The sequence below is a fragment of the Apteryx mantelli genome, chromosome 13 (genome assembly GCF_036417845.1).
Source record: "Apteryx mantelli isolate bAptMan1 chromosome 13, bAptMan1.hap1, whole genome shotgun sequence".
Lineage (NCBI taxonomy): Eukaryota > Metazoa > Chordata > Aves > Apterygiformes > Apterygidae > Apteryx > Apteryx mantelli.
This window is the reverse complement of record NC_089990.1, coordinates 24512947-24526527: the sequence shown is the minus strand read 5'-3', so window position 1 is coordinate 24526527 and position 13581 is coordinate 24512947. Positions and strand designations below refer to the sequence as shown.

Sequence of the window (13581 nt, the reverse complement as noted above, 5' to 3'; positions counted from 1 at the left end):
AGGAAACAGAGAAGTTAACACAGAAGAGGAGACTGAGAGGTTGGTCTGCTTAGCCTACCAGAACGAAGGTTAATAGGGGAGGTGACTGCAATCTAAAAATACATCTGCAAGGGAGAAGAGCTGTCTAATCTAAAGGACAGCCCTGGCACAAGAACAAACAGGGATGATGTAGCTAGGAATACAGGCTGGAAGTCATAAGAAGGCTTTAGCCATCAAGACATCGAAGTTATCCATTTGCCTCCCAGTAGGAGGGGTTTCAAAATTATAAAACACTTTAAGATAGAATATGATCACTTTATGTTATTGAGCTTGCAAATAAGGGGGAGAGGACTGAAAGACCTGGAGGCATCCATTGCAAACTCCTCAGGAGCCCAGTTAGTTTAGAAGACTTGGTGGAGTCAGGCTCATCTGCTGAAAGCAAGCTCAGGCAGAATTAAAGTATCTGTTTCTTTGTGCATGGAAGGACATAAGACAATGGAATATCAGTTTAGTTCTACCTGTAGGATCAAGATGCCCTGCAAACCTGCAAGAGTGATTTTCCTTTCAGGCACACTGTGCAGATGTACTTTATTTGTCCTGGATGTTGAGCTGGAAAGCTATTCTTTTTCTCATTTATTTCTATGCTTGTGAAACCCCAGGCACCTTGCCAAGGCTCCGGAACATTCACACTAATAAAAAAACTAATTATAACAACTTTAACAACACTCTGCCAGCCCAGCAGGAGAAAGGGGATATCTTGTCCATGCTTTCTTTCCCAAACAACTTCATGTCACCCTAAAAGTGCAAACTCATAGCACCCTCTCACTCCAGCTCTCTATAATCCTTCTTTCACTAAATGCTTTCATTTAATCTTTAAATACCCTATGCAAATGTCTCACAGGAAGCTTTGTCAACATGAATCGACAGATGGGCCTGACAATGTGTTCTGCAAATGCTGGAGACCTGACAAGATCAGTGCTGTACAGAGCCCATCTCTCCAGCCTCTAAATGAGGGTTGCTGCAGAGAGCTTTGGAAGATCCCTGCCTGAGACAGCTGCCCCTGAAGATAAGGGGAGTCTGCCCACTGGTTTTAATGGAAGCTGTGTCAATGCAACAGTCAACCACTCACTGCTCTCTCTCCTCTGGCATCTGGCCAGCATGACATTTCCTAACTTAGAGAAAGAGAGGGATGAATCAGGAGGGAGGAAGTCATTCCAGCCTCTTGGGTACACATCTCTCCCTGGAGGAGGTGAGGGAAATGAGCACTGCAGTAGGATTGAGGAACTGTCCGGGGATGGAGATACCTGCTCATGATACTCTAGGAAGCAGCTCTGAGGAAAGGCAGAGGGCTTTTAAATTTTTTCATTGGTGATTATTTCCTCAAGATTAGTGTCATTCAGTTTGGTTCATTACTAGATTAAACATGAGACCCCCTTGGCCCTCTTCTCTCCATCCAAACACATGGGCTGACCTCCAGGGGACTTGAGCACCCAGAACCCATTATGGATCTGGGCCTGTGTCTCTCTAGCTTCATATTCCTTTCTCCCCCACCACCATGCCCAGTTCTGCCCTTGACACAAAAAATAAATCCTACCTGATTGAGGGTCTTGCCATCTACCATCTTCAGCTCTGCTAAAGGCCACCTGTTGGCTGTCTTGTACTGCTCTCCTCGATCTACCTTGACCTTCACTAGAAATGGCTTCATTGGCCTAAAAGCATCCACTGAGTTTGAGGATAGAAAAACAAAAGAAAACAAGAACATGGTATTGTTGTTAGCCCACTACACAGCTGTTCTCTGTGATTGGCTAGGTACAGACAGAGACATGGACACTGATTTTGCATTGTGACTACCAGATGGGCGATGACCACTGCATTGAGAGAGGATACAAGAATTCTGCCAACTTTCCTATTTGTTGAATGTTTCCATATGGGAAATGCTCTCTGGGGTCTAATCCAGAGTACGCTGAAGTCAATGGAGGGATTCCCAATAATTTCAGAGTTCTACATCAAGCCATTGTGCTACATGCAAGGCACATATTTCAGCAAGGTCCAAATGTGACTAGAAAAGAGAGTCCTAGCAATAGAATTTATGATAGTTGCATACCACATTCTCTGCATTGTCAGTGCATTGTTTGACTGATACCTATACTTACGGATTTATACCATTAATGAAGCCTGCCCTCCTGGCAGAGTTGACTGGTAAAAATTCAGTACCAGTGTCAATTAGCTTACAGTCACCTCTTGGTTCATCTGGGAAAGATTCCCTGCACCTAATTCTGATTATTATAATTTAGATATCCCTTCTGATCTAGATATCTTCAGTGTAGAGCCACCAGCAATTCCAAAGGTGATTCATGTATTTTAGATGCTGCTCATAGTGTAGTTGTATCACCCCTTAGAGATACTCCTCTGTCCTCTATTGACTACAGAGGGAGTTAAGGCAAGTCACTTAGGTTAAACACTATGGCTAAGATTATTTGAAATGAATCCTACAGTAGGTGACTATGCTATCCAGAAGTTCATTGGCAGGAAATCCTCTCCCTTATAAGACAGTCAAAAAAAGCTACACCAAGAACTTCTCAGGTGCTGCAGCATGATGAAGCAACTACAAATATATAGACCAAAGGAAATGTAAAATTTCCCAAAGCACTTGCAACTTTGGATCCTGATCAAATAGATATATATTCCTGAGACATTTGGGTCCTTTTGAAACTTCCAGCAAAACTATGGAGAGAGAGAATGAAACTGTAATTATGTATTATGTTAGAAGAGGTTTGTTTCTGACCTCTAAAGACAGATTTAATACAAACGGAAATAAAAATAATCTTTCAATGGAGGGAGTTCTCCTACAGATTCTAACTCTCTCTAGGCAAATAAAGATCATAATGTGTCCAAAAGGAAACTTGTGCTCTTGTTACCAGTTCTTGACATACTATACTGATGTGACACAAGCTCCTATCTTTGGATTCAGGTTTCCTTAATTAAATCCTAAAATACAGCATTCCAAATAGAAGTCAAACATCTTCTCCAAAACTAGGAAAAGGCCCATCAGAGATCAAAGTCTCTGAATATAGCTGCAAGAAACATCCGTGGATCTGCAGCTCAACCTGTCTCCCAGCCACCCCTGGGTTTCTTACCTACTACACAGAGGATGGACATCTTTTTCTTCTTCCCTGCCTTCCAGACATGAACCGTTTCCAGCAGCCTCTTGTTCTGAGGGTTGAACACATCTTTTTCCAGTGAGGTCCAAAGAGAAGTCATGGTGATGTATGCATGCAACAGCAAGCTGGAGTTATGTGCCTCACACTGATGCTTGCCAGTCACCACAGACTGTGTTGCAGCTCCTGAGAAACAGAAACATGCTGGAGAACTGATTCACACATAAATTCATGGCACATTGATAAAATATATTACGTCCGCACTGGATATGGGTCTCTGCTGTCTTGCAGCCAACATGAGTGTTAAGTAATTCTCAGAGACTTGAGACCAAAGGGCCTGGTCAGAATTCCTGCCTAAATCAGCTGGTCTGAATTCCTGCCTAGTGCAAGCAGGACACTCCTGTGCAACCAGCCCAGTAAGGCCAGAAGTAAGACTGAAACTGTATCATAATTCAAATAATCTCTTGGAGGTCCTGGAGAATTTTCCATTCAATTCACTCTGAAGGAAATGACCTCAAAGTTCAGCTTGCTGAAGAGACATGCCTCCTGGTCAAGATACATGGTCCGCATTTTAATATGCTCCAAACCCTTGCCTGACACATCAGTTCACTGACAAAAGTGAATGGCACAGGCATCTGTTATGTGACTGGCAGTGGCATTTATGTGACTGTATATCAGCAATGAAGCTATTCCAACCAATGCAGTTACATCACTATCAAATTTGAGCAGGAAGGAGGTCAATGGGATCCTAGCATGTATGCTAGGCCTGGCTACTCCTGGGCATGGCACTGAGTAATGGAGGAAGCCTGAATTACTCTGGTTTGGGAATAGCTGCACAGCACATTGGGACTTGGAGACACCAACATTTCTAATGACTGAAGACAATCAAAACTGATGATAGAAAAAGGCATTTAAAAAAATTAAGCTGCAAAGTTCCAGAGCAAACAGCAGCTATTATCTTTAATGGACTTTACATTAAAAAGCTGACATATGTCCTTATTTCTTCAAAAAGAGAGCTGCTTTTTCCAAGAAAAGAAAAAAAAGTTTTAATTGGAATATTTGGTTCCAACTCAGTGTAGTACCTTGAGAAACAGGATCAGGTCCATCAGCAGGCCAAACAGGTTAGCAGCTACAAGCAAGTCATCACTTGATTATTTTTGTTGGCACGCATCATGTCAGCACTTACAGCTCGAGAAATCGCCCTACTAGGTTAAATAGTGCAGTGCTCAAACCAAGACAGTGTGCCCTGCAATCAGCACATGCTGGGCATGCCATGACAGACTAAGTCAGTACTGCAGGGAATGCTGGGGCTGGGCTACAGAAAATAAGCACAGCACTGGTTTGGGAGCGTGGCTGTGGGGTGTCCTGCATCTCAGAGGACTCCAGGGGCTCTAACTCAGCAGAAATGCACAGTAACCCTCAGAGGTCAAACCAGCTTGCCAGCCCAGCTGCCTGGAGCTTGAATTGAGCTAAGCAACTTGCCATGCTGTCCAAGAAGCTCAAGCATGTCTCTTCCATCTGAACATGAGAAAAAACTTCTTTTCTGTGAGGGTAACAGAGCACTGGAACAGGTTGCCCAGAGAGGCTGTGGAGTCTCCTTCACTGGAGATGTTCAAAGCCATCTGGACACAATCCTTGGAAACATGCTCTAGGTGACCCAACTTGAGCAGGGGTGTTGGACTAGATGATCTCCAGAGGTCCCTTCCAACCTCAATCATTCTGTGATTCTGTGATTCTGTGGCACAGCACTCACCAAACAGTGCGTGATGGTGGACCCAGAGCTTTGCAGGAGTGAAAGAAGAGCCCTGGCTGTTCCAGGTGAGCCTCACCAGGCCTCCCTGCCTGGGTGACTCTGCCTCAGATGGGCTCACAGGGTTGCAGAGGAGTTTGGGCGTGGAGGGAAAGACAGCAAGCCCTCCTGCCCAGGGCTGCTTTCACTGCCTCTGCCATGTGCCTAGCAAGGGATATCATGCTGCCTCTCCTGTGCAAAGACTGTGGGGCTTGAAACACAGCCTCAGTGACCACCCTGGCTGCATCCTCTCTCCACAGTCTGCACTCACCTTCCTGTGTCCTTGTGTTCCCTGGACCTCTCCTCCTCCACTCCTGGGCTGTTCTCTGCTCAGCACCTTTCACCTCTGCCCAACCTCCAGCTACTCTTCCTTCCTCCTTGGCTGACAGCCCTGGGATTCCCCAGCCCCTCTTCAGTCCCCTAAAGCACCCTTAAATGGTGAAATAGCATAGGGAAAGGGGTCTCAGGCAGTCACAGCTTCCCCTCCTCTTCCATCCTCAGTTCCCCATAGCGTCCCATGGGTTCCCATCTGGTCTCCTACAGTCATGCAGATGAAGGCACACATTTCCCCGGAAAGACTGGCGTCAGCTTTCTTAGCCCCCTTGGCTTCCCAGAGCTGCTCCTGGGTGGAAAGTTTCGCTCAGAAAATACTCTATGCGGAGTGTGAAACTGGAAGGCCAACAGACAGCTGTGGAAAGGGCACGGAGTCAGAACTGAGAAGATGCCTCACAAGTTTGACCCACTTTCTGATTCATTAGCAAATTAATATTATGAGCCAGCAACTCCTAAACTCTCAGGGAAAGCCCTGCTCTCTTGCTCTTTTAAACTTTTCTATGGCCAAACTAATCAGCTAATAAATATGAAATTAGAAGGAGGTAATATAGAGAGAATGAGAAGCCCAGGTGCAGCTTCAGTCACTGAGTTGGAGCTATTTCTCCAGACTGCCGTGTTTGTATTCCCTTCCTATGTGTTATTGGCAAGCATTTCATCCAAATGTGTGTGCATGCATGTGAAAGTTCTCCCCAGTTAAAAGTGCAAAGTCGTTGGTTTTGCAGTCTAAGAAGAGGAAAAACAACTTCTCCCCCTTGCATTGCTTATGTAGCTGAACTTAGTTCTCAACAGACCAAGAATGGCTATGATGTACATGACTAAAAACCACCTGAGGAAATCACAATGTCCAGCTTTAAACCATTCCAGGACCTCAAGACATTTTGCAAGAGAAGAGTATCATTACCACTATTTTACAGATGAGGAAACTAAGGTGTAGTAAGGAAGTGATTGAATTGAGAGGTGTCCAGCTGAGGGGCTCAGGCAAGCCATGTGAGCCCAGAGCAGAAAGCCTCGCTGCTTCCTTAAAAGTAATGCTCAAGTACCACAGCATCTCAGATACAGGATTCATGGGAGAGGGAACACAACCTAGCCTCCAAGTCCAACCCACAGAGGTCAAGGAAGATAGCCAATTACAACCTCCTGAAAGCTCAGGCAAACTCAGCTCCATGCCAGGTTGGAACAAAATGACTTGATTCAGCCTTATGTATTAAAATGTTCTGATTTGCATCAGCCCAACACAAGAAGGAAATAGTTTGTTTAGGTCATCTTAGCAGAGCAACGTTTTCAGTAAGAATGCATTGATTGTTCATAAACTGCATTTTTTTATCCAAAATACTCTTAATGGAAAGTTCCCACACAACTTCCTAATCAGATACAAGACTCCTGGACCTGTATTTTCACTGTAAATCAAAAGCGGGGAGGAGATGTCAGTTAATGCCTATATAAACACTCAGCAACAACCAGCAGTTATATCATGGTCTTTGATCTAGGTGGTTAGTGAATAAGCAAAGTGACTATGACTGAACAGTTGCATTTAATGCAAATATTTTAACAGGAATTAGGGATAAATAAAAATATATATTAGAGGAAAACAGTAAGTTTTAGAACATTGACTTTGAAAGTTTTTTATGAGAAATTTACTGTTACCCAACATGGTTGCTTTGCAAATAACTGAAACGAAAGAAACCTTCAAAAATTCTCTTCCTTAGACAGCAATGGAGCTTTCAGCATAGCCACATAGTTGAGAAACTTGAAATAACATCCACAGTCATTTAAACTATTTTCCTTCTATAGCTGTGACAAAAGAGAAAGAAGTTTGCTGCTAAAATGGTTCTGTTACCACAGCATCTCTTTGAATGCAATCCCTCACTAGGTTATCTCAGTTTCTCCATTCCTGTCGGCTTTTCAGTCTTTCTGATGGCATTCACCTACCTCAGTACACAGGATGGCAGACTTGAGATCAGACTGTCTACACCCGCTATTGCTTTTGAACTCACTAATACGTTTATAAAAGCACTTGAGCAACAACTGAAGGAAAATGATTGAAAGCCAAAGTAATAGAGGGCTCACTGCTCCCTGATAAGTTAATGAAGAAAGCACAATACTCTCCATGAATGTAATTGAAAAGCTGTCTGTATCAGAGCCAGTTAACCCTTCGTTTTCTAGAGAGAACCTGTAAGATATAAAGATCTTAGTGAAGCATTCTTGAAATTTTTGCAGAAGTTCACATCATCCATCCAGAAAGCTGACAGAAAGGAAGATAGTGTTAGTGAAAGGAAGATCATTCAAAGATTTTACCAGCTACATCTTGCTGAGGATAAATTGCAGGATTTCAGTCACAAGAAGTCTTAGAACAGGAAACTGTTGGTAAAATGAAAGCTTTAAGAAAAACAGGAAGTCTGAAGAACCTGAGTGAACACTGAGCAACGGGCTTGAGGTCAGGACAGGAAATCGCTCACACAAACACCAAGAGCTGCAGAAAGCAGGTGCAGTTCCGAGCAAGCAAAGTGTCAGAGTAGCTGGAGGTAAAATTGTTTTTACTAAAAGCAAAACAAGGTAAACGTTTCCCTCCATTTTCATTTTGCTTCTCTGAAGAGATTTGAAGTTCTGAATGGAGAAAAGCTGGTCTAACTTGCAGTTGGAGGTTGTCTTCCGATTCCTTCTCCATTAATGAGGGGTCTCAGAAATATACGATAGATTTAGAGTGGGATAGGGTGTTGATGGCACCGTATATGCCCTCATTAAGCAAAACTCTTAATCATGTGTTTAGCTTTAAGCATAAAGGAACCCTGTCTTGTTTCATCGTAGTAACTCAGGATACACTTGAGTATTAAACAAAGATCAAGTCCTGTTGAAGCCAATGGAGGACAGGCAATGGTGGAAGTGCCATCCTGCAAACAACTGAGGTCCATCCCACACATTTGAACTGGTTTTCAGAACCAGTAAGTGCATCAGGTCTGGAGCCAAAAGCAATAATTCAGAGAGGAGACAGAGACAGGAGCTAGGTATGAGGATCTGGGGAAAGGCATGGAGAAGTAGTCATAAGGCCTAGCTTGTGGGCCAGCAGGGGACTAACTGTGAAAGATGCCTTAAGGACCACAGGCATGGCCTAGGTGGAAGAGTTGATTCTTCCATCCATCCTTTATGGTCCTCAGTTGAGGAGGAAGCCTAATGTACCCTTTTGATGGAAATATTTTATGAGAGATGAGAGCTCTGTATTTGCCTAACCTCTGGAAGTGTTTCATGGCCACAACTTGTGCAGGAAATGCTCTGGGCCCAGCTCACATGGGCTTCATCCTTGGCTTCAAGAACTGCACTGTTCCTTTTCCAATGCAGAATTCTCAATCTTGGCTGTATCTGGGACTTGAACCATTGGTGCCTTTGAAGAGTAACATAACAGCTTTCACCTGGCACTATGAACTGTCTGGGGACCATGTGCCTGGGATTGAATTGCATAAGGTGACCTTAGCCAAGAATAAGGAACACAGACCCATGTCTGGAGCAGCCTGAATATTGCCTTCACACTTAGCTTCAGAACCAGATTTTGCAGTCCCACAATGTTCCCAATGACTTCAGTGAGAGGTACCTAAATCCCTTTGGTGTACCAGCCTTCATGTCCTCCATTGGTATGACATCCACAGAAGCTGCAGGAAGCTAACTCCCCCTGCAAAGGTTTCTGAGACTCTTGCACCTGCCCCACTGTTGGTACCACAAGGGAGGAAAACACACAGCCTTGCTCCAGGTAAACAACTCTGATCAGCCGCTGACAGAAGCTCTGTTCCAAACCTCTGCACTAGCTTGTGTGTTTTAATATCATTGACATAACCCATGCCATCCTTCTTTGTCTCCAAGAGAGCTCAGCATGAAACTAAACTGGTAGAACAAGGGCTAAAAAAAGCAATAGTCATGGGAAAGAGGCAATGGTTTAATTGAACTATTCATTTACCAGGTATTGACAAGTTTAGGTGATGCTATGAGTCTCAGACCACTATGTTCATGTCTCCTTCTCCAACATGTTAAGGTGGGGCTGTGACTGAACTCTTGTTAGGTACTTGAGGTTGTGTAAACTTGAAGGTGTCTGTGCAGTAATCCCCTGGTGTCATATCTGGGTGCCAGACATGAATGAGTAAAGCTGTATCTCTACTACTGTTGTGTTGGGTGCCTTGGAAAAACAATTTATTTAATTTACCAGCTTCAAGGACATTATAGGCACTGTGGAGGGTAAATTAGATGGGGCAAGCATTATGGAACAGAGAAAAATACGATCACGCTGCACAGCAGGACTATATTAACATAGTATCATTTACTGCAAGACTGTGAAGATGCTATGCCAGGGTTTCCATCCATGATTTCATATTATTTCAATAAACTGGATCTTCTTGACCTTTTCTCGCTCACAGAGTGGATTCTGTTCTCTTCCAGCCTGCTGCACACAACTGCATTACCATTCATGAGCGTTATATATAGAGGACAATGGGAGAATGCCTCCCTTGCACACACACAGCTGATCATCTGAATGTCAGCCCAGCACACAAGCCCTGATTCTACAGGGAGCAGTGAGTTTTTTTAAGACCCTCTTGCTTGGTAGGTGCTAAAAGAAAAATGTGGAAATAATACAGAAAAGAAGGAGTTAGCACAGGATTTCTGGCTTTGCTCAGGCAGTCCCAGGAGCTAACAGCAAGCTGCTCTTTAGCACTTCAGTCTCAGGCACCAGCTCCCAGACAGAGCAGTTCCCCTGGATTATTTCCCTTGAGTCTCATGGCTGATATAGACCCTGAGGAATCAGAGGTTTTATTCTGAGCAGAGAGTATGTCTGGCCTTCTGAAGGCTGTGGAAGAAAAAACAAACAAACCTTGAAAACACCAACCATTACTGGCATACATTTCCCTGCTGCATCTGCAAACAGGATGAAACAGCTGTAAGAGTGATGCAAACTGCCAATTAATTTCAAATGCTGCAAACTCTTAATCCTAATGAATTACTCTTTAAAAAGCACTTTTTAAAACAATTTAGGTGCAAAGATAAATTGGGAAATTTCATGTACAAATAAGCCAATAAAGGGAAATGCAAGTGTGGAAATACAGTGTGCCCTGCATTAATTTTTCCAACCAATTCCAAAAGCAGTAATAACTTGATTATTTGAATATTCAGACTCAAAAATTCAGAAGCATCCATAATTTGGAGTATCTGATTGAGGTTCTCTGACTGAAATTAGCAATCTGCAGTAATTTCCTTTTTTCTTCCTTCCCAAAAACAGGGAGCAGAAAGATGTTTTTGCTGCAGGGCACAGCAGAGAATTTAAACTATTTAATTTTTTTGCTCTACGGGTCTGTAGTTGCTATTTGATGTCAAATCTTATTTTTAGTACTTAGACAGCCCACATTCCCAGAGTACCCAAGCAATTCAATGTTTAATGGATGACTCCTGCTATTGCGCCTGGAAAAGAGGAAGTGCTATCTTCCTTTGACAGGTAGCAACCAGGACTTCGCTGGAAGGACTTGCTGTGGACCCTTAGACTGTCACCAGAGAAAATGTGAACCAGTATCAAGACTGTGGCCTTAGCTAGTAGATCAGCCTTGTAGTCCTAATGAGTCACATTGTCATGGCACAGAGTGTGCATCTGTCTTTCTATATTGCTTCCCCTCCCATTAGAAGCTCTCCTGAAGCTAAAAAGGGTCATAGTGATTCCAGGTGACCAGCACACACTCCCTCAGAAGGATTTGCAGTTTTGACAGCTTTGTCCAGCACCGCTGGCTTTTCCCTGATCCTCTTCTTGCTGTAGTATGTCTGCCAGGCACGGAAATCCTGCCACTCATGGCCTGGTTTGCTCATGGCAAATCCTTGATGGTTTTTAGTAAAGTATATTCTGGGCCTTCAACTTCACAGGGAGTGTCTCCAGCAGTGGAAGAGGGGGCTGTATTGCAGTCTAGTGAAGAGTCATACAAGGCACTGGGCATGTCCCTCCACCATCACCTAAGCCCATATCCCACCAAACAAAATACTTCTGCACTGAGACACCAACTGCAGGACCTGGAAGTGCCAGTGCCTTCTTGTTCTGCTTTAGATGTACTGAGCTTCATGTGTGCATGGGCAGCATGCTTCTCACTCCAAAAATGGGTGGATGGTCCCTATTCTTCTCTGCTCTGACTGTGAATGTTCTTCAGCCTCCTTGCTGCACGCAAAGACCTGGCAGACAGAAATTCTCTTTGCCTCACACCAGCAACAGTGTTGGATATACCCTGCCCACACTGTGTGAATACAGCACATGGCTGCTGGTTCCTGTGCCACAGTGCCTGTCATCTGACACCAGGAGGGGTGGCTGGAGCTCTGTCACACTGCAGAAGAACAGGGAGTGGCTTAGCATGGGCAAAGTGGGAATTTTCCCAGTAAATCAGACTGAGATAGTGACAGATTAAGATAGTGATTTGCAGTATCGTGATTCCCCTTGTTTAATGTCTAGAGACTTCTCTCCCTTTTTATGGCCTCCTGGAAGTTTTGCAATGATGAAATGCTGCAAAGCAGATGGAGCCCAGTGGTGACACAATAATTTCTCAAAAGCTTGGCAAAAGTCAGGTGTCTAGACTTTTTTGCATGGATTTCCTTTTTAATTGCTTTCCTGACCTCTTCATACATAAAAGGAGATTAGGATGGACTGGATTGGCACAATTTACTTATGGTGAAACCCTCTTGGTTTCCACTTTTCAAGCATGGCTCTTCATCCTGTTCCATCAGTCTGTGCCTGGAAAGTCTCTAGTCTCAGGGACCAAAGTTAGCCCAGAATTTCTGCCTCACACCTTCTTCTTCTTATCAAGTCAAAAAGCAGTGGGCTGAGCAACGCTCTGAAGCAAATGCAATCCTAAGCATAGTGGCCCGATACTGCCATGTGCTCTGTTGTGGCTTTTATCAAGAGCAGCAACCACGTCCTGAAATTAAACGAGATAAATCATGGGCATGAGGCCAAAGTAATTCTTCCTCCCTCCCTGTGCCTCAAATCTTCTAATCTGCTTTTTATGACACTTCTTAAACTCCCTCAGAGATGAGGAAGTATGGTGCAGTGATCTGAATATGAATATGTCCTCCAGAGAACGTGCAAAACACTTTCTCAGTTCTCTTACTATTATGGGCATCAGTCACACAGACAGAGTCATTTGTCCACAATTGCTGTTTCAGTTTTGCTAGGCAGTTGTGTCCATTACTCCACAGAGTGGCCCCATTTTTAGGTTGGTGTACTAATCAGTGCCATCAGTACTAATGGTGTAAAACTGGAATATACGATGCAGCATATGCCCTCTGTCAGACAGGCTAGATTGTTAACCATACCAAGTGACAGAGCTCTGCTGAAGTCCACCTTTTTATGGCAATCTGGCTGAGAACACGGCCTTTTGCCCTAGTGATGCGACCAGCACAGGCAGAGTCTTACTTTGTCCTTCTGAGGGTACCTTTCAGGATTCCTTACTTAGCTTCTCGGCTAGTCTCATATCCTCAACAGCTCTTCAGCTTCAGTTTTCCAAAGCCCTTCAGCAGCATGACCTTCCCTATTTCATGCACTCTGCCTTCACTCTTTCATCAGTCTTCCTCAGCAGTTTAAGCACCCAGTTGGAATACTTAGTGTCTCACCAGCCACAGATTCAAATCCCAGCTGGTTTGACTCATCTTCCTCCTTCTCAGGGAAATCAATTGGAAGCACAGTGTGCTATATAACATGATCTTTGAGGTCAAAGATGAAAGACGAGAGCTGAGCAAACAATTTACTTGATGACTTTCCCCTTCTCTTTTCCTCTATCAAGGACCAAATCATAACATTTCAAGAGATTCACATCCTTAATTTCTTCAACAAGACTTTTGCAGTCACAGATGATCAGGAGAAGTTTCTTGTTAGGTGGCCAGCACTGCACAGCCTAATGGTGGAAGGCTCACAATATTGCTTCTGCATAAGATCGGTGCTGGAGAGCATGGTGAATATGCCTGAAGCAATGTCTGGCTGAGGCATTGCAAGGTACAGGATGTCAATGGCAAAGTACAGAACAAAGGTATTCTCAAAGCCTCAGTCAAAGCATGTATACATGGTGTAGGAGGAACTGAAATTGCAGAGGCAGTTGTAAAGCTGGATTTTTTTTAGTTTTGCAGTGCTCTACTTTGCAAACTAGGTAACTGTCTTGCTTCTCTCCAGATTTGGAAGTGAGAGGGAGAAGACAAGGGAGGAACAAGGGGAGGAACAAATTAAAGGGTCCCTTGCTCTCACAAGAGTAAATACTTGCTTCAGTACTTAGCAAGGTGGTGGAACCTGTCATGCTACACAGGGGGGTGAAGTCTGAATACTAAATG

General features: G+C 43.9%; 1 protein-coding gene across 1 annotated transcript in view; it reads right to left on the bottom strand.

Annotated features, from left to right (window-relative positions):
* The window catches only part of LOC106489840 (exocyst complex component 1-like), a 43083-nt gene extending 35497 nt beyond the window's left edge, over nt 1-7586 (bottom strand). Inside the window, exons 1-3 of the mRNA XM_013949100.2 lie at nt 7555-7586; nt 3117-3323; nt 1574-1701 (exon numbers count right to left, since the gene is read on the bottom strand). Coding sequence (XP_013804554.1) covers nt 1574-1701; nt 3117-3240 — 252 coding nt within the window. The 5' untranslated portion in view covers nt 3241-3323; nt 7555-7586. The remainder of the gene's footprint in view (nt 1-1573; nt 1702-3116; nt 3324-7554) is intronic.
* Nucleotides 7587-13581: the final 5995 nt, after the last annotated feature.